The sequence below is a fragment of the Cyanistes caeruleus genome, chromosome 9, assembly GCF_971803275.1.
Source record: "Cyanistes caeruleus chromosome 9, bCyaCae1.hap1.1, whole genome shotgun sequence".
NCBI classification, from domain to species: Eukaryota; Metazoa; Chordata; class Aves; order Passeriformes; family Paridae; genus Cyanistes; species Cyanistes caeruleus.
In genome coordinates, this window is record NC_141709.1 from 30,698,361 (window position 1) to 30,726,222 (window position 27,862).

Consider the following 27,862-nt stretch of genomic DNA (forward strand, 5'->3'; position numbering starts at 1 on the left):
GGGTTTGGGGTAGGTTTAATTTCAGGAGCTGCAGCTGAGCAGGTAAAGGCAGCAGGATTTATTTTTTTTTTTTCTCCTTCACTTGAACGGGTCAGAAACTCATCTTCAGCTGTGTGTCCAGTTCAGCATTTCATGAGGTGTGTACAAGCACAGGGGAATATATCTGCAGTGTTGTGAAGACGTGAACCGGCTGGTTAGTGCGTGTCGTGTGTACGTTCTTACGTGTGGCTGTGGTGGCATTCGTGTTGGAATAGATGAGGTTTGAACAAAATAACCCTTCTGTCTGCTCCTTTTCATTTCACTGCTCTTTCCTGCCAGCGTGCAGCCCTGCAGGAGGAGGAGGGAGCTGTGTGCAGGACATGAACTCGTGCCTTTGCTGCGTGTTGGGACCGCTGCAAGTGGCAGCTTTGTTTCACGAGGTGCACAATTTCCCCAGCCCATGCAGGATCCCCCCTCTGAGACATGCAGGCCGTGTTTCTAAATACTTGAAGTACCATTTGTTGTGCAATTATTTGGCTTCACCCTTTTATTAGCTGAGAGGAGAGGGGGAAGAAGAATCGCACATCTGGATGAGCCAAACCAATCCCCGCTCCAGCTCCTGCTGTTTCTTTCCTGGAAAGTTTTAGGATCTGGTTTTGTTCCAGGTGGATGATGTACCTTACTAGAGTCACCTTTCTTAAGGTCTTACTTTGGTATGGGCTTTTCATTTAGTGCTTTCCTTTGGCTTCCTCAGCCCTCCCCTTTTATATCCCTTTCTCATCATTCACTTATGAAAAAAAAAGAAAGAAAAAACCAACAGCTTCTTGTAATTCTGAATTCCCAGTCTGCCTCCCGGCCACGGAGCTAACGATTCAGCCAGAGGTACCTCACTCCCATGCCCGAGAGATGAACTGGGTTTCAGAGTTCCCACATGACACCTCCTGATGGAACACTGACTTTTGCAGAGAGCACTCCTGGTATTCCATGCACAGATCCTTGCTCGTTTCAATCTTCAAAATTAGGAGAACTGGACTGTGAATCAGAGCTCTACCTGCAAGCACGAGTACACTTCTGGTGTTAGGAAAAGTCTGTTTCCAACAAAAGCCTTGAAGTTCCTGCTGAAGCTGCCTTAATTTAAAAAGTCAAAGTTTATTTGTAAGACTCATCTCTGATTTATTTTTTTTTTTGAGTTTGGAAATAGTTTATTTATCCTCATCTCACAAAGCTGTGAAGTAGACCCTGTAGCCATGGTAATATTTATTCTTGTTGATGAAAGCATGTTCATGTGTTCTGTATCATGTTATATTCACGTGGTTTGTACCTCAATGCATTTGTTTTGTTTTTTTTTTTCTTTTAGAGCACAAAGCAAAACTGAATCCCAGGATTTCTGTGGTGTCTGTGGCCCAGCATCTTTGGGCAGACAAACCTCAGCCCTATGAGAGAGGTGAGGTGGACTTGTCCACAGCAGTTCTTAAATTCATACTCTTAAGGAGTATTTATGATTTAGAATATTTATGTATTTATGATTTTAAGAAAAACATACTGAACTTAAAAAAGTTCTGAGTAGAAGCATCTCTTCAAACATATCAGTAACACAAAGCTCAGAAAAAAAACCCCCTGAGCTCTATAAACACTTCATCCTTCTCGATATTTTCTATTTTGTCAGATAGGGAGGGCCTGGAGAGGTTTTTGTTTTCCAGTTCATGGCTGTGGTACTTTCTGTTATGGCAGGGCACAGAGCCCTGGTTCAGTTTTGTCCTTTGTGCATTAGATAATCACAACGAAGCCTTTTTCCTTCCATTTATGGTGTGGAAAGTGTTTCTCGGTGTACTGCACTGCATGTGATAGCTGTCTCCATGGTTGACATTTGCACTTTAATAAACTCAGAGATGAAAAGAGATAAAAGCAACAAATCCTTTGGATTTCCTTACTGCACAGTCCCTCTCTGCAGGCTGGGGTTGGCTGGTGGAGTTTCCCTCTGGGGATCCCTGCACATCCCAGCTGTGGGACCACAGATGCCCTCAGGGCTTGGTGGGGGACAGAGGGGCAGGGGGGTGGAGGTAAAATCTCTACATGAGCCATTTAAACAACTTCCCCAACCCAAAATCCATGCCAGGAGCCAGGCCTGGGTATTTCCACATGCTGACTCAGATCCTGACTCCTTACAGCAAGGAGTAAAAGAGAGAGAAGCATTTTGAAGACATCATGCAAAAATAACCTTTCACTGCAGAAAAAAGTGTTGGGGACAAAACTGGGCACCTGTTTCCTCTGTGCCTGTGATGCAGGAGGATGTAACTCCAGTCCAAGCACACAGCTGCAGGGAATGCTCCACATTTGTCCCTGTCCTATCCCCTTTTGACACAATTTCAGTTCTCCCTCTGACTCATCAACTCACAGCTGTTATCATGATTATTTCCCCTTTGAGGAGAAACGTGGAGGAACAGGGCTTAACACTCACAGGAGAATTATGTTAGGTTTTGATGTGGTTAGGATGTACCAATAAGATTATAAAGGAGGAAAAAAAAAAAAAAAGGATGAGTTTAATTTCCTGACCAATCCCTTGACCTAAATATAGCCAACCTGTGGTTTAATTGAGGAAATCTAAGTTTGTGTCTAAAGCATTTTTGTATTATCTGGAGTCAGCCCACAGCAAACTCTTTTCTTCTTTGCATGCACTGGAATGTGTCCATGAGGGGAAAAAAAAAGAACATTTCTGAGGGTATGGCAAGGCATCCTTGCATGAAATCAGCTGCCTGTGGCAGTGCAGAGTTTGTGTTTGACAGGGATTTGGGGCACAGCCCCACCAGGACCGCCCGTCACCGCACGGGGATCGGGGCCGCGTCTGCCGCAGGACACGGGGGAGATCCCTACAAAAACCTTCCTTTAAAGTAAGAAAAGATTATTTAATAACTTCCTTGGGAGGCAAAGAAGAACTTGCACGTGTGGCTAAAGTAGGATTTTCCCCCAGTGCTTACAGAAGGGGTGATGGAGAGACTTCACGAGTCGTGAGCGAGCGCTGGCGGGGAGGAGGATGAGGAAGGAGTGGAGGAAGGGGGAGTTTGCTTCAAGGTTTTAATCCTAAACATCACCACGGGGAATAAAAACAAACAAAAACCTGTGGAGAAACCATCTCCAGCACTTCCCTGGGGCTGATTCCCTGCAAAGGGATGGAGGTGAAGGGCACAGAGCACGTCCCAGGCTGTGCCAGAGCCAAACACAGACTCCAGCTCCCCAATCTCTCCCTCTCCACCAGAAAAATCCAAATATTTGGGCTGGCAGGGCTGCAAAGCTGCGCATGCTTACAGGGGAGTGCTTTATTTATTTTTTTTTGCTGCAAGGATGGATGCAGGCCAATGCACTTAATAGTAACCACATGGTAAAATAAATAAGAATGCCTGTATAGACTTAAAAGTAAATGTTAAATATTTGCTCTGTTTTTTTTGGTTTTTTTTTACTGATGTCTCCTATGCCAGCTTTGAAATGGCCTTGTGGCAAACAGCACTTTTATTTTTCTTAAGCCTGGAACATTTAATAATTTCTAATTAAAACATCTTACATTTTTAGGATATTTATGAGCAAACTGATATGGGTTCCTAAAATGTGCCAGGGAGGGGTAAAAGCTGTACACTACAGTTAGATTTAAGGGTTTATTTTCTTTCAAAGCCACGTAAAAACTTTATCCACATTATTTTTTCGCTTTTGAAAAGGTATCTACTGAGTACATGGAGGAGAAGCCATGAGCAATTTATATTTCTCTTCCTACATTTAGGAGCATTTTTCTGAAAATAAGTAATCATCCTCCAGGCCCACAGTGGGGAGAGCCCAGCCTGAACACAGGGGCAACTGTTGGGTAATTCCCTGTTGCTGTGAGTCCTTGGGAGCCAGGAGACAGCTTTTACATATCTGGGATGCCTAAGTTTGCTTAAAAAAATAATTTTTGACTGAATGCTTTATTTACTCTTTTTTAATTTTTTTTTTTTTTTGCAAAGAAATGAGTCAGCTTTTCCACTGTTTTATATATTTAACATAGCAGGAGTGGTGATACTTCTCCCAATACTTTTAAGAGCAAAACCAGTTCCAACTTCTATGGTTTGCTTTTTAAAGAGCAAATCTTTTTGCAATTCTGACAGCAATGAGATTGAGCAACTAAACTGCACTATCACTATTATTTTCCTGAAAATGTAGAAATATTTGTGGCTCTTTCAGAGCTGACCAACAAGGTACTCCAAAAAGCGAGAAATACTGAAAATAACTAATAATCAGTGAAGACATGCTCTAAGTGGCAGGGAAAAAAGAAAAAAAAAAAAAAAAGAAAAAGAAAGAAGGAAACATCTCTTGCACATGAACAGTATAAAAAAAACCCCAGCTTTATTTACATTCCCATCACCACCCCAGAGCTGACCAACGTGGGCTGTCACGGAGGCAGGAAGCACAAAAGAGACCTTCAGGGATGCTCCAGGGGAGAGCAGCTCTCAGGGCAGTTAGTACTGTCTGTCTCAAAGGAAAAAAAAAATAAAAATAATCCCCAGCAAGGGCCACCTGGGTAAGAGGAGGCTTATTTCTATGAATTATGCATGAGCATGCAAGGAAATGCTGCAGCAGGGAATTTAAGGGTGTGTTTTGGCCCATGTTTGCAGCAGATGTGGATTAATATGGCATATCTGAAGGCAAGTCAGGAATCTCCAATTTATACAAGTCATGACTGGACAGGGCTTTTTTTAGCTGCAGTTGGACTGGAAACCTGTCCAGGGGCAGAGCAAAACTGGAAATACTTATTTAATATTTAATACTGGCTGTTTACATTAACTCCCCCTGCCTTCAGAAGTTTTAAGCACGTTCCTCCAGCTACCTCCACACAGGAGGAGAGAGAGAGGAAAACATGCATCATAATAAATAAAAATCCGAGTTTACCTGAAGTTCAAGTGCTCCAGCAGAACGTACCCATCTGAGGGAAGAGGAAGGAGGAAGGGAATGAGCGAGATGTGAGCCAAGGCAGGCCGTGCTGTGGTCTGGGGGGTGATTTGTCACCCAGAGCTGGGCTGCAGACACTCACATCTGCCCTGGGCGTTGCGGCAGATGACGGCGTGGCCCTGCACGGCCTCGATGACATCCAGCTGTTCCCCAGCTGTGAGCGGGAGGTCGGCGCGCCGCTGGCTGGCCACCGAGCAGCCGGCGCTGGCCCTGGCCAGCACACGGATCTCCTTGTGGTACTGCAGGACAGGGAGAGGCCTGTGGTTATCCTGCACCTCGCTGAGGGCAGCGGGTGTTGGTCTAATGCCTGGCGTTAGGAAGACTTGGGGATGTTAGAGAAAGTTAATAAATCCCCTCTCCGTAATATGGTAATGACCCCTGCAATTAGCCAATAGCACCTAGCTGTGACAAAAGCAGATGGGAGTAACACAGTGAGCCTAGGTTATAAAATGTTAAATTTCCCTGCAATAAACACCGTATTCGCCATCCATCACATTGATGCTGTGGGTTATGGTCCAAGTGGCCAAAGGGGGCCACCGTGCTGGCTCTGAACCAGGGTGTTTGCCTTGCTTGAGAACCAACAAGCGTGGAGGGAGGCACAGAGGAGATTTGGGGATGGGATGTGAGGTTTTGGGGAGAGGGAGGGAGGGAAACCCCAGCAATGCACCTGGTGAAGGTCCAGGTTAGGGGAGAAGGCAACAGCTGGGTGGGACTGGTGCCTTGGAGTGGCTGCCTAAAGCCACTCTGTTATATATTATTGTATGTAAATATATGTATATTTATGGGGCAGTCAGAAGCCTCCCAGAGGCTACACCCAGGATGGACAATGCTCACCAATTTTTTCAGACAATTATGAGTTTGGTGCATTTAGATACCAGGGGTTAATGCTCCAATTCCAGCTTTGGGTTAGGAAGTCTTTTACCCTCAGTTTGCTCCCCCTCAATTCACTTTTGTTTACACTTCTCAGGGCCTGAGGCAGTGAGGTGTCCTTGGATCTCAGGCCTAGGGGGATTGTTTTGTCTGACCAAAATGTGAAGACAGTGACTAATGATTTACATGGAATTTAGAGTTATGCACTAATGCAGTACAGGATTTAAAAAATTTAAAAGCTAAATCCTAAGGCAGCAGGACAACTTTCCCAGCTCAGCTGAGGACCAAGAGGGTTCCACCAGGTGTCTTTTAAGCAAACCACAGAGCTGCTTTTCTCCTCTGGAAACCCCAGATTAGGTGAGAAGGCAACAGGTGAAGGGACAACTTTCCCAGTACAGCTGAGGAGCAACAAGATGTGTCTTTTAAACAAGCCACAGAGCTGCTTTCCTCCCCTGACACAGCTAGAAACACCCACCATGAATGTCTCTCTAAAGAGTTTCTCTTCTTTGTCCATCTTCTTGCCCTTTTCTTCACTGCTCTTCTTGAATTTGAAGATATTTCTGCAGCAAGACACACACACACATATGCACTTTTGAGCTCCATTTAAATAACCCCTGGCACATCTGAAATTGCAACCCAGAGCCTAATTCCAGCCTTGTCTGCAAGGAACCCTTGGAAAAGCAAAGCACACTGTTCACATCCCTATTTCTCACAAAAGGGTGAATAGACAACTCAAACTGAGTGAGGCACAACTTGAGCCATTTTGTATCTCCATTTAGGATAATTTATTTTTTTTTGGTCTGTAAGCAGCGTGGGAACAAATAAACTCTATTGAGTGTTTCAAATCAGCCCCGTTTTTATGGAAGTCAACAATTCACTTTTCCCCCAGCAGTTTGTCTCCTTCTGGTTTTATTTATACTCAGAAATAAAGGGTCCCCAGATAACTCTCATCCTGAATCATTTATGGAAGTGGGGTTTGACACAGCTCTCCAGATTTTCTTTGGGTTTTTTAGCACATGGAGGAGAAAGTCTTCCAATTAGACATTTATATGGCACTGTGAAGTGGAAAACAAGTTCTTACAACCCACTTAAAGGGACTGGGGCATTCCCTGCATATGGGGATGCCACTCTTTGTGACACACGAAATTACAGCTGTAGCATTCATTTCAAAACTGAGACAGGAAAAAAAAACACCAAACAAAAATCTCCCCCACCCATTTGTAACAAATTATTCATCCTTGGCTCATTTTGATGCACTTAAAGAGGAAAGGACACAAGAGCTGAAATTAGGGACTTTAAAGCAGTGAAGAGATTCCTCCTTGGGCAGGACCTGTGATCTCCAAAGGAAATTTGAAATTGCATGGACTCCCCCATGGTCTGTAAAGTCATACCTGTGCCTTTGCACAGCACAAACAGTGGTGTTAGAGCAGCCCCACACAGGAGCTCTGTGGTGAGTACCTGAAAAATGGGTCTCTGATTTGCATTCAAAGTCCCAGGTATTAGGTCATGAAAAGGGTTGTTGTGATGCACATTTTTGTGATCCAAAAGGGAAAGGAAATCTCCCACTTTCATGTGAATTTTTGCAGCACCAGTAACCAAAAAAGAAAATTAAAAGAATTTGCTTTTATGCACAAATGGCACAGAAAGAATCAATGCAATCAGCCCAAATAATCAATATTATAAAATACAAGGCCCTTGCCAAAATCATAGAATGGTTTTACGCCCTTGGCATGGGCACCTCCCACTATTCCAGGTTGTTCCAAGCCCTGTCCAACCTGGCCTTGGGCACTTCCAGGGATCCAGGGGCAGCCTCAGCTTCCCTGGGCAACCTCACCCTCACAGGGAATAATTCCTTCCTAAAACCTAATCTAAACCTACTAAGATAGTAAAAAGGAGCCAAATATACAGCAAATAACAACTGTTTGTCTCAGCTCAGTGGAAAGTCACGACAAGACTTCAGGATGAGACCTCTGGGTATCCCCCCCTTGCTCTCAGTTCAGACCCAAGAGTTTGTTTCACCCTTGGGATATTTTCTGCAGAGATTCCTGAACTCTGGCTTCAAAGGGAAAGGACCCTGGACTACCAACCAACACAAAATGTCTGTGCAATCAGGGACATCCTGCTCCTGAAGCCACTCAAGAGACGTGTACAAAAGTCAGACAAAATGGGAACACAGGATGGAAATCAGGACCTTTCCACGTTGTCGACGCTTTTCCTTTTGTCCTTGTACTCTCTCATCACCCGAAGCTTTGGCATGCGGACTTTGTACTTCTCATCCTTCCCTCTGAGAGGAACAGACAGGCAGGAATTCAGGTTTTTCCCAGCAGATCGTGTCCCCTCCCCAGAGCCGTGATTTTTCTCCGTCTCCCCCCATGCCCTGCCCTGAAATGCAAACACTTGCTGTGATTTACACCAGCACGCGTGGCCGCCGCAGTCATCTGGCAGCAAGACACCAGGACATGCTGTTCCTATTAAAAGTAATTTTTCTGACAAGGAGCCTGCCAGGATGGGGTTGATAATCGGGTCTGGGAGATGGAGTTTTCCTTCCTTAGGATAAAGATCTGATTTTTCACGTGTTTCAGGGAGCTGCTCTCTCCTTTTCGCATCGCTGGCGCTAACCGGGTTATGGTGAGGAAATATCCTGCCAAATTCAACACACAGAGGGAGGGCACCTGGACTGCCTCCAGAGGGCTGAATCCCAACCAGCTCGTGCCCCTCAGTGGGTTACAGCACCAGGCATGGGTTTGTGCCAGGAGGAAAATCCCAACCCCAGGACAGGGCACACTCCTCACCTGGTCTCTGCCTGCCCCACCTCGACGTCATCGTACACATTTTCCTCCTGGGAGACAGCTGCTGTCAATCCAAGTGCAGGACAGAAAATGAGGAGATGTCACTCTGAGCCTGGTACCCCAAATAATCTATTGCAGAGGAAAAACTGGGCTGCTGCTCGTCACTCAGCCCAAAGGGGCCGAGGAAATGCAAGAGGAGCCTCGGAGCTGCCAAACACCCAGCAAAGGTCCAGCACAGTGAATGCTGCTGGGGTTGCTTAGCTGTGTTTATGGGCAGTTCTCTGCATGGGTTTGGCCATCCAGCTCCGAGGATGGAGCAGGAGCAGCAGCAAAGCCCCAGCTTTGCTCTGCAGCCAGCCCAGGCAGGGCTCCCAGCACAAGGATTTGGCTGTGTTCACTCCTGCACCTCCTCAAGGTTGAGGCTGTATCCACCCCATTTTTTTGACCCTCCAACAGTCAGGAATAAAGAGTTTTACAAAAATAAAGAGTTTTGCTAGAGTGCCATGGGCTCACACAGCACTGCCAGCCTGGGAGCAGTGGTTCTGCATGGACTGTTTCACACATTACCTTCCTGGATATATCCAGATCTGCAGGAGGAATGCTCTTCTTTAAAGTAAAACCACCCAAAAATGAGCAAACACCACCCCCTCCCAAATGGAGCACAAATTTCTATCAGGCCTTCAAAGCTACTACTACCAAATACATGATTTTCACAAAGGCACAGTGCACCAAGCTGATTGTACAAAACATTTGCCTCTTCAAACACACACAAATCCCCAGGAGCCAGGTACAGGTGGGTGCTTACCTAAATTTGGTACTGAAATGGAAACCAGTCTGTGGATAGAAAAAAAGGCTTTTAGAAACAAATCTGCACATCAGCAATGCCCCAAAAAGCTGCCTGTGATGCTGCTGAAGTGACAGAGACAAGTTGGGGTGCATGGGCTCCACGGTACCAACAGCATTTCCCAAAATGAAATCCCTTGCTAAATAAGCATTTCCTGACAGCAACAAGAGCCATGTGTTCATCAAGCAGGAAAGATCTACCCTGCATCCAAAGAACAGCACAAACTCCTGCTGCCCCTCTCAACAGCAAGGGGGGTGCTGGATAGTTGGAATTTTTAGTCAGTAGTAATTCCTTCCTCTAAGTCTGCCAACACCAGGGGGTGTCCAGGAATTCGAAAGTGGCAATGTCTTTAGATATTGAAGATGATTTCAGGAGCTTTAAGAGTTCTTTGAGACAAGAGAATGGGACAAAACCTGGCAGGTCTTTCCCTATAATGATATTTATATTTGAAGGAGCCACTGCAGGGCATCTTGTGTGAAAAGATTTGTAAGGGAAAAAAAACTCCCTGACATAAAAGAGGAAAGAGGAAAGGTTTAACCTGGAATTTCCAAAGAAATAAGAGAAGGGGGTGTTTTCCTGGAATTCACAGTGCACAGGGTGAGGCACTTGCTGGCAGCAGTGGAGGACAGGTTCTGCAGGTTCTGCACTCTTGAGGAAAAGGCGATTTCCTTGGAAACTTATTGACAGTTTTGGATATTAGAGTACCCAAAAAGGCACTGTAAGAAGTTATGTAATCTTCTCTATCCTGTTAGAATGAAAACTCACTTAAACTTCTTCAGCAGATGCTCTTGCCAGCTTGGCTCTGAATGGGACTTGGAATAAAACCCCACATCAGCAAGGCTGTCCCTAATCCTGGCTCACAGGTCAAGGCAGCAGGTTTCTACATTTCTACATTCCCTTGTGCACCTTGTGTCATGCTGAGGTATCAGAAAGGTACCAAAGGCAGCAGAAAATCCATGAAAACCTGGAAACTGCTGTAGGACCATTTCCTGGAGATTCCTGATGCCAGAGATTCTGGAGAAGCTGCACAGATGGACCATTGGCCACATCAGCCATAGTAGCTCCTAGTGAGTTGATACAAGCACTTTTGGCCTAAGTTTCCCCAAAAAAGCTGTATTCCTCACCCCTAGACCTCCTGCTCTCAAATAACTGCCAGGAGGAATGCTCAGGTTTGAAGGGGGAAAGGGGTGGGACCACCAACATTTTCCTACCTTAGGCTGTCCTTGAGCCTGAAATGGTTCAGCTTCAACTTTTCTATCTTAAACAGGTTTCCAAATCTCTTTTGTTTTTCTGTTCTGTCCAAAAGAGAAACAGGTTTTAGATTAAAAGAGGCACGAGGTGCAGAAGCAGCCCCAGAGATAATAAAGCAGGGAAGGGAAGGGCAGCAGACCCTGGACCTCAGCTCAGAAGGAGAATTTAAGTGTTAACAGCATCATATGGATGTCAGACTCGCTGGGATAAGCACCAGCACAGCAAAAGGTGCTTAATTATTAAGTCCAAGCTGATATCTTTGTTTAGCTTAAAGCTTTTCTGTGTTAATTGAAGTTGTTCTCCTCTGACCCAACAACTGGAGGGTGATCCAGGTTTCCTTGGAGTGAAAATTCCTGGGGAAAGGGCAGCATTACCCAGAAGCATTGCAGTGACCATTAAAGGAGACATCAGGGGCACGTTCTGAGCCACCCTCCATCACACATTTCTACTGTGTGTGTCCTTGAGGAGGATGCTCCACGGCACACACTCCTCTCTGGAGTTTACAGAGGGCTGCAAACCTACACAGCAATTTTCTTGTAAAGGATCTGCAAGCAACCAAGATCCTCCCCTGGGGGTCATTACCCCTGCACAAGGACCATTAAAAACCCTTTATGTGTCTCAGCACACTTAATCCTGCACGTGGGATCAATAGAGAGATCACAGAAAGGCTGGTCTGGGGATTAAGAGCCTGACCTCTGAAACCTGTGAATTTGGTCCCACATGGTCTTGGAATTCCTTTGCAGCCCCAGCAAGATGCACTGCTCCCTTTGTGAATCAGCAAGAGGGTTTAATTTCTGCACCCATGTGCACAGATGTGCTCCCCAGGGGCCGGGGATGTGCAGGATCCATCTGGGAACACGCTTCCCTCTGGATGGAGAAGCTGGTGCACCGCCAGCACACAACTCAATTTGCAGAGAAATGACACTTCCTTCTTTTAATAACCATCCTGTCACCTCCAGGGGTTCAGCTTTCCCCTTTTCCCTCCCTCTCTGTCACACACAGGCTCTACATCCACGTGGAGGCTGGACTGGGATGCAGATGCAGGCCATCCATAAGGGAAAAGCAGATGTGCAGCAACACCTTATTATTCCTCCCACGCTGCTCCTCAGGAGAGAGCCACCAGATGCACTCCAAGCAATTCTGTGCCACACATGCCTCCCCCAAAGGCTGTCTCAGCTCCTTACAAAGGCAACTTTTTACTGCATGAGGGTAGGGAGCCACAGAAAACACAACTAAACTTCACATTACACCTCTTAATGCGTTTGGGAAGCTCAGGCAACGCATAAACCCGAGGCTGCAAAACTCATTGGTTTTACAGCACGCCCCGTGGAAGCAAGTATCTTAAGAGGCTACATAAAAAAAGAGCAGGTTGTAAGTTAGTTACAGCACATCAGGTTCTTCTCCAGCCTTCTGTGATCTCAAATGTGAGCATTTTGTCCCGTTTTATGGGGACAATTTGTCCCTTGAGCACCACCACACAAATAAGGTGCCAATTCTCAGCTACAGCTGAGCAACACTTCTAATCAAGAGAAGGCAAGTGAGACTGTCCTGGGTGCCTGGTGCAGGAGGAGGTCTGGGAGGGCAGGACCTCCAAAGGATGGAGGGTGTTACAGGAAGAAAAAATCCCCCACATGCTTTGGGATTTAAATTTGGTAGTGACTTTTTGCTCCCTCAGTGTTAGCCAAAGGGGAAAGAGGGAGGAAGAAGGGAAGAAACCCACCCACACAACTTTTCTGCAGTTGAGTCAGGAGAAAAAAAAGAGGCTTCCAGCCAGTACCTGGCATGTGAGAGCAAGGCTGAATGGCCAGAATTTCAACATGCAGGCTACAGAAGTTGCAACTTACTCTGGTTTTGCTGGGTTATCACCCCCAATCTCAACATCTTCATATGTTTCCTCGTAGCTGTTTCCTGAAACTTAAAACCAAGGCAAGCCATTAAGACAAGCCCTGCTCAGTAGCAATAGGGTGAGGTTTGCTGGACAAATTGCACCCAGACCTTTCACATTTTATTCTTACAGAGGTTTCAGGGCTGCTCAAATTAATTCCATGTCAGACATGTATACTACCCCCCACGGGTTCTAATGGGCTTTCAGAGCAGCCCAGCCAGAAGGAGACACTGTGGATGCTGAAAGTGAAGCTAAACCATTCCCAGCATCTCCCAGGGACCAGCCCAAATTAAAAGCAGCTTCTGTTTGAGCTTCCTCACTTACTGCTGTCTGAAGTGAAGGAACTTGAGGCATCTGAGCCGTGGCTGCTGGAAGACACAAGTGTGACATGGGGGTTGGCTGCAGGAGAGATTTGAAAGGACATTTCATAGACACAGGCACTGCAGGGGCCCAGGTCCACACTCACAGTCTGTCCTGCAGCTCCTCAATGTCATCATAGATGTCCTCTGGTGCCTGCAGAGGCTGCCAAGGGTTTTGGTCCAAGGCTGGTCCTTCTGGCTTTGGAGCACCAACAGCCACGCTGTGCCCTGGAAATGAGGAAGGACCTTTGCTTTAGGGGCTTTTCTGAGGAACTTCTCTCAGAGAAGGGACAACTGCTGAGAGGAACACAACAAATGAGAGCCTACAGATATATTTTCCATTCCAGGAGTCCAGGAAATGCTCTGCTCTGAGACACTTCAAGAAACGAAAGTGAACGATTTTCAAAGTTTTAATCTTTAAAACTTTTAAATGTCATAAAAATGTTTTATGTTTAGAAAACTTAAAATGTCTGTAGAATTTTTCAGCTGTGGCAGCTCTGACCCAAATCTTCCTCACCTAAGAGCATCCAAGAGATTATTCTAGGATCTCCACAGAAGTGATTGCAGAGAAAGCTTGGCGTGGTTGGTGGAAATGTTAAGATCCAAATAATGAACCAGTCTGTTGGAATACACCTGTAAATCAACATCTTGGAAAGGACCCAAGGAGGATGAGCACCCCTGAGATGGATTTCACTGAGGGCTGGAATCAAGCCTGGCAGTTGTACCTCACGAGGTTAAAAACAGATTATTACTGGAGAACTCTTAAGTGGCAATGTTAAAACTTTAAGATGGATTTAAGAGAGTTGGAGCAAGGCAGAAACACAGCCAGACAAATAAAAGCAGGTAGTGCTTGTAAATGAACAGGGGGAATGTGCAAGGCCAGGTTGGGCAGGGCTGGGAGCAACTTAAGCTAGTGGAAGGTGTCCCTGCCCATGGCAGGGTGAGGAATGAGAGGATCTTTTAGGTTTCTCCAACCCAAACCATTCCCATTCATGCAGCAGATCTTGCTGGAAATAAGCACCACCTCAATATGGTCCAGCTACAGACTAAAACTCCTGCAGAATATCCAAATTCAGCAAATTAGAAAAGCAGGTATGGGTGGACCAAACAATTCTCCAAATCAGCCTCTCTGTTGAAGCAGGAGGCTCACCTGGAGTACTTTGGAAAAAAAAAAAATCCCAGCAGAAATTACCTCCAGCTGTTCAAAGGTCAAGCAAACCAGCAAGATCTTTTACAGAAACAGACACCAACCAAACCAGAAAATTATTACGAGGTGATTTAAAATAATAATAATAATAAAAAAAAAAAGAAGGAGAAATACCTGAGAACCACACCAATAAAAATAACCACGGTCACAGTCAATTTACACTTTCTCCCTCACACCCCTGGGTCTGTCCACAGAGCCCAACAGAGGCACTTTTCTCTCTTTCATCTTTGAAATGCTGCCCTATCACAGCAGTGGCTTGCAGAGCCCTTGATGGATGCAACCCACGAGCATTTCTGGCTGGAGCTGCAAACCTGTGCTCACAGAGGGGATGGGATTTGGTTCATTTGTGCAGCTGAGGTGCCCAGCAGCAGCTCTGGTCACTGCCTCGGGGTCCCCTGACAGGAGGAGCCCAAAGTCAGCCTGGCACCACGAGGAGGTGGAGCAAGGAGCCATCATCCATCTCAGTGAGGGACACAGGGACACTTCAGGCTCTCGTGCTGCTCACACGTATTTCTACCCCAAGCCCTAGCCAGCCCCTTTCCTGAGACTCCATAAATCTCAAGGAGCAGAGGAGATGGATTTCAGCTCCCACGGATAAGGGCAATCTGCTAGGAAAACAAACACCTCGGCCCCAGTTATGCAGATGGTTAACCAACTTAGGAAGCTATTTGCACAGCCAAAATAAATGATTCAGACCAGAATACAAACGCTCCTGCAACCTTTTGCCCTGGTTTAACTAAATTGGTTCGAGAGTTGCATCCAAATTTAACGTTATTTCCCATATGGAAGAGACATTTGGGCAGCAGATGGGGCTGGGGACTGAGGAAACACTCAGTGGTGCAATGAGATACTCACAGTGCTCTGCTCTGCCTTTTGCCAGCCCTGGTGGGGTTGGATACGCTGCAATTTGGGGACTGGTCACATCCTGCTTCCCCTGCAGAAGCTTCAGCCCACCTCTGCCATCTGCCTTGGCATGGCTGCTGGGGGTCATGTACTCACTTCCACCTGTCTGGGATCAAAGGCTCGGTGTGGTCACTGCAGTCCTTAGAAACAAATATATTCTAATGTGTATTTCCATTACACATCTATGCATCCATAAGAATATGAATTGTCTGTGGACTTAAAGCGGTTTCTCACCCTTCTCCATCAACCTTTCAGGCTGAAGCAGTTGAGTGATCAACAAGCAAAATAGAAGGTGGAAACCCCCTGGGATTAAGGGCTTGAGTTTCAACTGTTTCCCAAAGGGAGGGAGGGCAGAAGGAGAAGAAACACCCTATAATAATTATTAAAATTAACCTCAAGGATACAATACCTTGAAAATGTTGTTCTCTTCCAGTTTCGTTCTTTCATGACTTGGTTTTCCCTCTTTTTCATCCTCTATTAGAGTTCTTTCTGGGCTGAGGTGTTCAGAAATGAGAGAGATCTCAGCACACAGACACTTCAGCAAAGTCACAAACATATTGCCTTATGACAGTGCCCAAATAAATAGCTCATTTTCCCTCTGAATGAGGGAGATGCCCAAATGACCACCAGCAAAGTAAGGGCAAATCTAAACCCAAAGGCCAGTGATCACTCAAGGATACTACAAATCATTCTTGGGAGAGAGACTAATTAATATGATTGCTTCCTCATAGCAGGGAAGGACAAAATAGATCCATTTGTGGTGGCACCTGGATCACACAACGTGCCTCTCACCACACTGTACTGAGATTTAGGGAAGAAGAAACAGCAACAGGATGAAGGACTTGTTATCTTTATTTCCCAACATCACAACAGTTCCCAGGAAAGTGACCCCTTTTTATCACATAACTCTTCTATCACCACCAAAAACCCAGCCTTTGGACAGTGACCATAAATACACACCACAAGGAGCTCAAAGTGTGACATTTGTAGGGTGAAATTCAGAATGGACCTTTCCTTGGACCTAGAACCAGTTTGAGACTCTCCCCCTTTACACTCTTCAGGTTTCAGTAGGACTAGACAGAGTAACTCTTCACAATCTCCCCTCCAGATACGCCTTAGAATGAAAACAATCTTAGAAACCATGAGTGCTGGCACAGAAAAACATCATCTACGCTGTCTTGGTCATGAAATATATGAAATTTATTTCTATTTACTGAGTGTTACAATATTCAATTCCTAACCCGAATCAGTTGTGGGGCTAGAAGAAGTTTGAGAGAGAGGAAAGGAAATTACCTGGATTTGGCAAACGGAAAAATCTTCTGTTTCTAGAATAAAGAAGAGGAAAGCCTTCAGCCACTGTGCTTTTCTCAGCAGTCAAGCTTTCATACAAGGCCTCAGCTGTCAACCAGCATTTAAAGAAATATTTCTTTAGAAAGCCCAGAAGTATTTTATGTTTGGAATAGTCATCAGACAAGGATATTTCATCTACTTTGCAGGACAGGGAATACACACACTGACAAACTATACAGGGATAATAAAACAGTGCTAGGGTTGGAGCAATGAAGCCACTGGTCAGCATGGAAGCTATTACAGAAAGGAGAGCTTACAGAGGAGGAGGAGGAGGAAGTTTTTTAAATTTAAATAAAGATCTCCCAGCCTGCCATAAAATGAGACCCCAGCCAAGCCAGAGAACCTCTCTGCAAATCACACAGAGATAGAGAGCTGTGCTGTTTCCCAGGCAGCTTGATGGCTTTGCAAGACAAGACTTGACAGTGGAGTTTGACATTTCACGAGGGGTATTTCCCCCTGTTTCAGCAGTGCCAGAGCTGATAGCCAGGACATGGACATCTCCTGGCACGAGGTGCTGTGTGCCCTCAGCTGAGCTCAGCCAAGCAGGGCTTCCCTGGGGACAGCAATTCCTGCCCTGTGCCTCGCAGGATCCTGCCTTCCCTGCAGGATGTGCTCCCTGCCACCCTCTGCAGCCAGGGGGAAGTGAGAAAAGTCAGCAGAGATATCCCTGCAGCAAGGGATGAAGCCCCTACAGCTGTGCCCACCACACTTGTCCTTACTTATGAACTCCAAGTGTGCTGCCAAGCCAAGCAGCCTGGCTCAGTTTTGCTTTCACATCCTCACAGAGGGATTACCAGCACCAGCTCACCCTTGGCAGGAAACTCCAGAACATTTCAGTGGATTATTTTTTTCTCAAAAAAATTCACGTTCTTGATATTGTTGCTTAACACTCGGTCTACCACCAACATTTATCCAGCTGGTGTTATCACTTCTTCACATTTCTGCAGTGGAAGTCAAGGCTACTGACTCTTCCCACTGGGATGTTTGGGGGTCTCATCAGTCTTTGTGTCCCCTCTGCAATTTCTTATTTAATTTTTGAGAGTCTTCACAGACAACACACAGAGAAATTCTTGGCAGGTAAGAAACAGAGATATTAGAAGTTTTCAAGACACTTACCCCATGTTTTTGAGGCTCTGCCTTGGGTACTAGGAAAGATATTTGTGAACAGATATTAATTTTTAGTCACTGTTAAAGTCACTGCACTTGTAGGTGCAAAACTCAGCTTCAGCTGGGATGCTCAGCATCCAGGCATGGATTCAGACATTCAGCATGGACATTCAGCATGTCCTGCAGCTCCTTCCCTCTGCTCCTTGAGCATTGGTTCACATGCAGGGGGCTGCAGCTCCAAGCCTCACTGGCCACAATTTTCAGAGCTCTATGAAATCCCAGGGGGCTGAGGCAGTCCCCCCCAAGGGTTCCTTTCCCACTGGGAGACAAAATCACTGCACGTGGCAGAAATAACCTCCCCAAAAGCGGAGCAGTGGCGTCTTTGGTAGAGATAATTATACTGGGAAAAAATATTGATGGGCCTGGAAAAGTCTTGTAGTCTGTGCCTTTCTGCTCCCAAGGAGATGCTGAGGTTTGCCTCACTATCTTCTTTTTATTCTCCTCTGCATGGGTAGTGTCTTATGATATTCCCCACTGAGTTTTACTATGAGCATCATTTTACCCCCAAAATTTTAGCTTTTTTTGTCATTGCCCCAGAGTCCTGACACTGCACAGAGGGACAGGACAGTGATCCTTGTTCTCCCAGACAACTGTGCAGCTGCTCTTCTCAACTATTCTCAACAAAAAATTGTATTATTTCCTATTTTAAAGGCTCATTTTCCCAGCTAGCACATAATTCACCTCACAGTCCTGCCTTTCAAAGTACCTTCAATGACACACAAGGTTGTGGTGTCCCCAGACTGATTCAGGTACATCGGGGTTTCTTCATAATTATTCTGCTCTTCAAGCTGAGCACTGAGAAGATGAAAAAGAGAAAAAAGATTTTTATTTTTTTTTTCCTGTCCCTTTTAGTGCTATGAAAAAAAAACATTCATCTTAAGGACAAGGAAATCAAGGGCTTTGATAGTGAGGCCTACAAAAAAAAAAAAAAAAGCAAAGTGCAATCAGGAATTCCTGGGAGGAAGAGAAGACCTTTGGCAGATGCAGGGCTCAGCTGAACCTTCCCCCCAAATCCACGCTCCCACTGCTTGTCCTTTGGGAGGCCAGGCTGCATTTAGAGGGCTCAAACACATCAGATTTCCTACCAGGGTTAGAGTCTCCTGCCTACAGCAATCCCTCAAGTAGAAACAGAACAAAAAATAATAATAATAAAAAAAACAACTAAACAAAAACCAACCCCCATAAGGAAATGGGAGCGCAGCATTTTCCAAGGTGATCACTCTACTCTGGTGCTTTGAAATTGATAACAATTCCCAGTTGCACTGTCTGGCACATGGCTTCTGGTGGAAGGGAGCAAAAGGGAAGGCAGGGGTAGCAGAGGGGATGTTTAAAGGTCCTGAGCTTGTCCAGTCACCCATTCCATGCCAACACCACGAGCAGCACGTGCCAGCCGCAGGAGGAGGGAAAACACCTCCAGCTCTGGCCTCCCCAGCCCAGGGCCCACCTCCCCTTTCTCCTCTTTCCTTCCCTCCTCCAGAAATTCACATTTGTGTCATCTGGGAGCAGGTGCAGGGGGAAAACCCAGCCTTCCTGGAGAATCCACCAGCCTTCCCCTCCACCCACAGTGGTGGGGTTTTGGCATTTTAGGAACGCGCCAGGAAGCATCAAACACACAAGACACGGCTTGTAACACCCGTGGGGGACAGGGGAAGGTGGGGAAAGAGCACCAGGAAGAATTCCAGCAGGAACCTCTAACTGCAAGTCCATAAAATCCCTCAGGGAGGGCGGGTTTCCCCTGGAATCACCCCGCTGTCACAGCTCAGCTTCAACAGAGAAAGGACCAAGGGCAAACCAGAACACGAGGAACACGAAACACAAGAGATCAGAGAAAGGAACACCCCCTAAAGTGAAGCAGAAGGCTGAGCTGATAGCAGGGGCTGTCCCAGCCCCCTGGTGTCCCCTGCAGCCCCCCAGCACTGCGTGTTTATCCTCACAAGCAACCACAGCTCAAGAACAGCCAGCACAAAAATCTGTCTCAGGGTCTCTAAGAGACCAGACTTCATTCCAGGTGAGGCTCCCAGGAGGGGAATTCCTGTCCCCAGACTGCTGTTATTTTGCTTTTATGCCAGAGTTCTTGAATTAATTTCCCCCGTTATCACACAGTTAATATTTAACAAGTGACCTACTGTAAAGACCATATCACAAGTGTTGGGGTGAGACAGCTAATCCTGCTGCATGACACTGCTAGAACAGCTTCTTGCAGTGCAGAACAGCCTTGGAGGAGGTCATTTTTTGACCAGCTCTCTTCTGACAAGTACAGGTTAAAAGTTAACACCAGCCCACGCTGCCAGGAGTGCCCCATGATGTCAAGAACAATTTGCTGTCAATAACTGGAGGAGTTGTTTGGGCACAGAAAGTATTTTAAGAATTCCCCTCTCTTTGCTTTTGTTCAGCTGTTCCATTTCCCCTTTTCACAACTACAACAAAACATGTGTATGAATATTTTCCTCCGCTTTAGCTGTTCTTGTTGCACAAAAGCCAGGCTGCCGCACAGCCACTCATGACAAGTCAGAGACCAGAAAAGGCCAGGATCTCCCTGCATACAAAAGAATTGTGTCTGCAAGCTTTTTGAGCTGTTTCAGACAAACTCAAGTGATTTTGGGCCACCACTGGATAAAAACCGCACTTCAGCATGGGATGGGGAGGGAAGGCAGTGGCTCCTGTGCCCTGGTTTTGCTGGCTGCACAAACACAGGATCACAGAATCGTGCAGGAATACAAATTCCTTTGCTGCTGGCAAAGAAACCCCCAACACCTGCTGGTTATGCCAGGGCTTTGTTTCAGCAACAGCTTTCAAAAGCATTTCTTTTCTAAAAACACAGAACTTGAGTACACAGCAAACAGGAAGACAAAAAACCACATGGGGGGTGATGATGGTGCAACTAAAACAATGGCAGGTAAACCAGACCCAAAGACACGTGGAAATGGTTCTCCATGAGGCTTTAAGAGCCCACAAGAGAAAAGAGGGGTGAAGCTTTCTCCATTAGGAGAGGGTCATCCCAGCCAGCTTTGAGCTTGCCATGTAGGCTCACACAATCACAGAGTCCTAGAATGGGCTGGGTTGGAAGGAGCCTTAAGGATGATCCAGTTCCAAACCCTCCCTCTCCCACCAGGTTGCTCAGGATCCCATCCAACCTGGCCTTGCACAGTTCCTTGAACACCCCCTGGAGCAAGCTGCTGCCCCCAGGAGTGGGACATTCCCTCCAGAACGGGGAAAGGAGATGTTCCCATCACCTGTGAGCCACACCTTGCCTCTCCCCAGGCTCACCTTTCAGGGCTCAGGTAATCCTCCTCTCCAGCAGCTGCACACAAAGACACACAGGATTAGTGTTGGAAGGCAAGCCCACGTCCCACAGAGCACAGGGGAGGTGTGACAGGGACAGCCCTTCCTCGTGGCCCCCTCATTGTCATTATTATTTCACATTTCCAGACAACAACCTAGAGGCAGATAATATTGGGAGGGCATGGAGATGATGGCATATAAATGTAGCTAGTTCCTCCCATCAGATTAATATATTTAAAAAAGGCAAGCAGGCCAGAAAAGAGTTTCAGTGAAAAACTCTCTTTCCTTCTCATTCTTATCAAAGCCAGGGCACACCAATATGCACTGGCACTGTAAAGCCAAAAAGAGATTTTAGCAGAGCCCTTCTTACAAAAGCAGCTCCCTTTGAATTCATCAAAAGTTGTGCCTAAAGATCTGGCTATAATTAAGGCTGTATCTATAAAGAAACACCACTTAGCAGCTTAATAAGTGGTCCAGAATATTCTATTATGCAACATCAAGAGGGTTTTATTATGGGAATCTGAACTTTTGCATTTCTTGATGTCGGAACACTTAACGACGTTGCCCTCTGTTGTATTTAAAGCAGAGGTGGGGGGGAGGGGATTAGCAGACTATTTCCTAACAATTTTATTGTGCCTTCCCACAGTTGTGTGCTCCAGAGTCGAGGCATTTCCCATTGAAGAGGAGTGATAAAGACCAGCTCAGCTCACAGGCAGCTGCTGCTGCTTTACAGCCAGCTGTAAACTGCTCTCAGCACGCTGCAGTTGGGAGGGAAGCGGGTTTCTGAGCATGGGATGGAGTCCAGCCTGGAAAACCAGATCCCTTTCCCAGATTAAGAGCAAAAATCGGCCCCACTGAAACTGCTGGGCTCCTATTAATGTCTGAGGAAGAAGTTATAAACAAGTAACAATGATTTCTGCGTGCTGGAAATCGCAGCCTTACAGATGTCAATAAACCGCACACTTTAATTTGTTTTCTGTAGAACAGATCTGGGGGAAAAAAGACTAAATATCTCTTACTTGTTTCATTTCCTCTGTGGGCCAAAGGCACTGTGCTTTGGAAAGCACTGAGATCAACCTTTGGGGGTCTTGGAGGCTTCCCAGGGGCAGGACCCAGGGATTCAGCTGAGGGGAGAGGTTTAATCCTTGGCCACTTGCTCCCAGGGCTGTAAGACCATTTTCCTGCTCCAGGCTGGCAGAAGGGAGGTTCTGATTCTGCTCCAGAGAAGCACAAGGACAGGCAGCAATTAGCCCTGATTTAAGCAAGAATCCAGGTAGGATAATTAGTTGTTATGTTGACATTTCTAACCAGCTCTGCCTCCTCCCAGTTTCAGTGTCCCCATCACACAGCGGGTCTCTCACCTCGCTACCAGAACAGCAGAACAAATGGAAATGAAATGGAAATGGAAATGTCCATTTTCACTGATTTTTACCACTTGAACAGTGTTGGGGTCTCAGCTCTTGACAGCTCCATTCCTCTGGATTATAAAATACCAGCCCAATTTTCTGTGCTGGTAACAGTTTAATCTGCCAGGATTTAGGGCCGTGGCTGTTTGCAGTGCTCAGTCCAGGTGAGGAGGCTTTCCATGGCAAACAAAGATTTCAGTCTTTGTTTAAAAGACTTTACAACACTGAAAAAGGTTTTCAGTGCCCCATCACCCAGTCACGTCAGTAAGAGGAGCTGCACGGCCTCTGAGTTTCTCAGCACCAGTTTCTCTAAGAAATATCTTCTCAGATCTTAAATATGACCTTTTGCAAAGCTGGGAGAGTGCAAGGGAGGGGAGGAATTCAGGTTTAAGCTCTTTTAATTAGATTTAAACTGTCTTTGCAGACCAGCCAAGCCTTTCACTTCTGTGTGAAGTCACGTTTGCAAACAGCCAAAGCACACCAAAATTAAGATAGTCTCCTGTTCTCAGTTTCCATTCTACTCTCAAAACCTGGACAATTTCTTAGAGAAAATCTTTTAAATAATTTGTTGGATATGGGGGATGCTCCCCTTACTCAAGTGAAGCAGCATTTTGAGACCCATTTCTTGCCTCCAGGACCTCCAGGGCAAGAGCAGAGCATTCCAATGGTTCAGTTTGGCCTCTTGCTTGGGGGTCCCAACCCTCAGCAGCTTTTCTCTCCTGCTGCTGTATCCTGCACTCCCAGATCACCTATACACTGCTGTATTTACATATTCAGTGTTAAGAACACCCCTCACTGTACCTTTCTGGAGCGGAGGCGGCTCTCTGGCTGCGCGATAACCCGGCTGGCAGGGCGCAGATGCCACCGCACCCTCAGCACCTGCTCCATCAGAGCTGCTGTGTCCTCTGGCAGCCCGAGGAAGAGCTGTCCCACTGCCATGCAGAGCATCCTTCCTCTGGGCACTCCAGACCAGCACAGGGGAGCTTCCAGAGCCTGGCATCCCATCACTGCCTGATGCAGGAGCTGAGTTTGCTGCCCGCTGGGTTGGGACTCTTGGGCTGGTTTTCTCCTTGCGGGATAAAGTCTCTTCCCAGATCTGTAGGACGTGCTGGAAAGAATCCGGGAGCTGAGGGTCCTCTGGAGTTGTTTGGCTTGATCCTTGCTGCTCAGTGCCACAGGACAGCAGAGGCTTTTCTGAGCTGCTCTTGGGAGGACTCAGCCCTTTCCCCGAGGTGCTGCTCTCGTGCTCTTTGCTCTGCCCCTTCCGCTCCCTGTAACCCCGAGGCCGGACCAAGGGGTCGTGCTGGGCGAGCACAGGGGGCTGGGAGGTGGGATGGGCAGGCTTGGACACTTTCACCTCTCTCTTAGTCAGGGGCAGGGGGCTGGAGGTGATGTTCCCTGCAGAGCCAGGCTTGGGGGCCATCTCCGTGGGAGGTTTCTGCCCCAGCTTGGTGGCCAAGTTGGAGTCATTCTGAAATTTTGCTCGGAGTGCTTTGAAATCAGTCACACCTTCCTGGGTGAGGGGAGAGAGGAGAGCACAGAACAGCTGCTTACAGAGGTGGAAACAGGCAATTTAAACAATCATACTGTTTTCAGAGAGAAACAGGCTGCACACTCAACCTTGGTCACCAAGGATGAGGTGATCCTGGTGAAAATTTAAAAGCAGTGGAAGAGAATCTGCTCCTTCAAAGGATGCTCCAAAGGCTCAAAAATCACTTCTGGTGAAGACAAAAGAGCTGAAACCAGGGGGGAAATGCAGGAGCACAGCACAGAAACAAAGCAAGACCAGAGTGTCCAGGGGAAATGCCTCCTTCTCCCACTGTCACTGAGTGATGGAGAATTTCCCTCGGGAGGATCTGGCAAACACTGGATTCTAACAAAATGTTAGAGCTTTCCTGGCAGAGGTGCTGCAATGCTGTTTATGCACCTGCTGGGTGTGAAAGCTGCACTTTATTTTCAGTACACAAGCACCAAACAGGGGAGGGGCCAGTGCTGCTCCAGAGATGCCCAGCCCATCCTCATCCTCCTTGAGAAAACTCCACCAGGAGAAGAGAAGCACTAAATATCCTCCTTGGTGCTGCACTCCTAATGAACCCTGGGACAAAATTCTCTTCCCTCCAAGGTGCTGGTTCGGCTCAGGGTCCCTAAGGCCCTTTGGATGCTTCTCCCCTTTCCTTTAAGACCACTCCAGGAAGCAGAGCACACACAGCCCAAACACGTGGCCCACAGAGACATCAAGAGCATCTCCCAGTGCAGGGGATGGATACTGGCCATGGCACTCAATTCCTCTCCCACACAGGCACCAGACCTCAGGTTCTTGAAGAAAAGGAGCAAATCAGTGACAGTGCAGTTTAAAAGGGCACTTAAAGAACATTTTGTTTCAGTTCCTCACTCCCCTGCGTCCCACGCTGGGGAAAAGGGACCACAATTTTTGCCTGCAGTGCCGTGGCTTAAATTCATCCCTGAACTGAACTAGGGAGAAAATATGAAGAAAAATTTATGAGCTACTTAAGTCCTTGAACTGCTCTATAACTTTTTATATGCCATGATTACATTAGGTGCTCTGCTCTGGCAGCTTAGTTCAGCGCAAGGCTTCACGAGAACCTGTCTAATGAGGAAATTGGAAAAAATTATCTAGGACAGAACTTCGTTATTCTGAAAAAAAGCCCAGCCTTAAGTGTTAAGACAGAGCAGATGAATAGCATACTGAGGTTTTATTGCATTTAATTGCACGATTTATTAAACACTGACAATTTCTCTTGAATAACCCCTTTCACTGACTTTATTACTTTCACAGGGTAGTACATGATGTAAAGAAGCAGCCCTTGGGGGAGAGGTTTGAATTGCTCCAATTATATTTCATATTAGTGGTCAGCAGCCTGATGCTGTGTGAGCTGCCCAGACAGGCTAATCTAGCAGCGAGCCACGGATCAGGAGCTTCCAGAGGCACACCGAGCATAAATCAGATTTTGGGGAGAAAAAAAAATGGAATTTAAAAAAAAATCCTGCATGCACCCGATCCCTGCAGCGATGGCAGACAGGAAATAAAGCAGTGAGGTGCCCTAATGCAGCTGCAGGGAGCTGCTGTTGCATGTGCTGCAGCAGTGCTTGAAGAGTTCAGTGCTGTTTACCTCCCCTTGCTGGTTTTCTTTACTGGAGCAAACTGTTCCTCATCAGAGCCCTCAGAGACAAAGAAAAGAGAAAGGAAAAGGTACCTGCTTGTCATAGTGTGCCCCAGGTGAGGCAGACACGGGGGTTTTTATTCAGGCCTCTCCCTGGCACTGGCTGTGACAGAAATGGGCTGTGGCAGTCAGGAGCTTGCTACTAAGTTTAACTGAAGTGGGATGGACACGAGCTGGCCTTTTCCCCCCTCAAACTGTTATTCTTCTTGCCCTGAAACAACTGATCTGCCTAACTCAGAGGGAGATTACCTCAGTGCCCTCTCAGTAGGATATGGTTCCCCCAGAGTGCAGCCTGATGGGATGCTCTTGGGAAGGAGGGACAAGTACAGAGGGACAAATACAGAGAACTGCTGGGGTGGAAGGGGTTAAACTGCACCCCATGGCCACCTCCTGCACACCCACACCCAGCTGGGCAATCCATCTCCCCAAAAGCTCCTGCAAATGCTGTTTCCTTGCACAGGGCCGAGCTTAGCCAGACCCTCCAAGGCGCAGGGAGTTCTCCCTGTCTCTGCAGGGATGATTCTCCACCCGAGCTGGGACTGTTTCAAACCACAGACCCATCTCAGCAGCTCTCCTGTTCCATCCATGCACTTTCAGCTGGCCCAGGGAGATGCTCAGATTAAGCACAGTGCTGGGCAGGTCACAGGCAGGACACATGTGGAGTCCCAGGAGCCCAGGGGGGGCTCAGGTCCCCTGAAAAATCAGAGCAGCTGACAAGCAGGGAGAATACCCTCACACATTTAAAGGCCTGTCAAAAGCTCACAATGTGTATTACAGCTACATCTGGCCAAATAATTGACTGTGAATAATACTACATTTGGCAAAAGCCCACGCAAGATGAGAGGGTAAGAGAGAAAAAAGGAAACAAACTTCCACTGGCCGGAAAGCTGTGAGCATTAAGGAGTCAGGGGACAGGAGCATTATGGAGTCAGGGGGCAGCAAAACTTTCCATATTTTCTCTCTATAAATAAAATGCTCTTCTAACATCAAGATCAGTCTAGGAAGCAGATCTTAAGCCTATGATAAGGGTGCCTTTAGAAGGAGTCCCAGCAGGAGGCTTGTGCTGATACCTTGGACTAACCAAAAGGAAGCTGAATTACAGAATCCCAGAATGGTTTGGATTGCAAAGGACTTTAAAGAACCTTTAAAGGGTTCCAAATCCCTTCCAGGAGCAGGGACACTGACCAGGCTGCTCACAGCCCCATCCAATCTGGCCTTGGACACTTACAGGGGTGGGGTAGCCACAGCTTCTCTGGTCAATCTGTGCCAGGGTCTCCCCACCCTGTAAGTGAAGAATTTCTCCCTAATATCTGATCTAACCCTGCCCTCTTTGTTTGATGCCATTTCCCCTAATCCTGTCATTCCATGGCTTTGTCACAAGTCTCTTTCAAGCTCCCCTGTAGCTCCTTCAGGTACTGAAATGCTGCAATAAGGTTACTCCAAAGCTTTCTCAAATAATTAACTAAATCAAACTAATTCTCATTAGTTTGCTTTTCTAAAACGAATCAACACAGGAAAATCAACCCCATCCAAGACGTGGCACGCCGGACAGCCGAGAGGAAGCACTGCCTGTTCCCCTCCTGGAATTTTTCTGGTTGACTCCATTCTTTATCTTGATTCCCAAGGGAGCTGTGGTGGGTAAATGTTTAATCTGTGCTGCCCTGTGCCCTGGCGTGGGACTGCTGGAGCCCAGCCCAGGCACCCCGGGCAGGCTGCAGATACCGGCTCATTAACCCGGCTTCTCCCAGAATGAGTAAAAAAACCCCTCATCTTTACTTTTTGTTAAAACGAGAGGTACAAGTGCGGCTGGTGTCAGAGTGAGAGGGGAAGAAAGCAGGCTCTGGGAGCCCCTGTTTTGGGGCAGCAGAGCAGAATCTGTGCGGTCAGCAGAGAGCAGGAGCGGCGATGAGAGCGCAAAGCTCACTCCAGGGATAAACTACAGCAAGCTCTCCCTGGAGAGAACAGCCCCGAAGCAGCAGCAGCAAACCAAGCAGAAATCCTTCCCCGGGGCCAGCAGCAGAAGAGACAGATCCCCAGCAGTTACCAGCTCCATCCCTCGCTGCTCCATGCTCAGCCCCGCATGTTCCGTGTGCTGCTCTGGCTGCCGTGGAGCTCCGAGCCTGAACACACCTGGCTGGGGCTGGCTCTGCCCCCGGGGCGGGGAGAGCCTCACCTGGGCAGGGCTGAGCCTGCCCCGAGGCTCCCTGAACCACGAATGGCAGCAGGGACGGGAAAGGGATGGGAAAGGGATTGGAAAAGGATGGGAAAGAGATGGGAAAGGGATGGGAAAGGGATGGGAAAGGATGGGAAAGGGATTGGAAAAGGATGGGAAAGGATGGGAAAGGATGGGAAAGGGATGGGAAAGGGATGGGAAAGGGATGGGAAAGGGATGGGAAAGGGATGGGAAAGGGATGGGA

General features: G+C 47.0%; 1 protein-coding gene across 5 annotated transcripts; it reads right to left on the reverse strand.

Annotated features, from left to right (window-relative positions):
• Positions 1–4,323: 4,323 nt before the first annotated feature.
• FYB2 (FYN binding protein 2) lies at positions 4,324–27,651 on the reverse strand. Of its 5 annotated transcripts, none has more exons than XM_086841728.1 (20): positions 27,490–27,651; positions 23,065–23,776; positions 21,877–22,071; positions 20,843–20,876; positions 18,282–18,370; positions 17,525–17,553; positions 16,352–16,383; positions 15,468–15,552; positions 15,011–15,164; positions 13,056–13,176; positions 12,914–12,954; positions 12,549–12,618; positions 10,665–10,748; positions 9,415–9,443; positions 8,613–8,673; positions 8,012–8,104; positions 6,296–6,380; positions 5,033–5,189; positions 4,891–4,924; positions 4,324–4,470 (listed from the first exon to the last, which is right to left on the reverse strand). In XM_086841728.1, the coding sequence occupies exons 1-20, from the start codon at positions 27,511–27,513 to the stop codon at positions 4,461–4,463; spliced, it is 2,139 nt and encodes a 712-aa protein (XP_086697854.1). In that variant the 5' UTR covers positions 27,514–27,651; the 3' UTR covers positions 4,324–4,460. The 5 variants fall into 5 exon arrangements, with proteins under 5 accessions (XP_086697854.1, XP_086697851.1, XP_086697852.1 ...); XM_086841725.1 differs by having other exon boundaries at positions 8,613–8,670; positions 12,914–12,957; positions 27,490–27,570; XM_086841726.1 differs by having other exon boundaries at positions 12,914–12,957; positions 27,490–27,538.
• Positions 27,652–27,862: the final 211 nt, after the last annotated feature.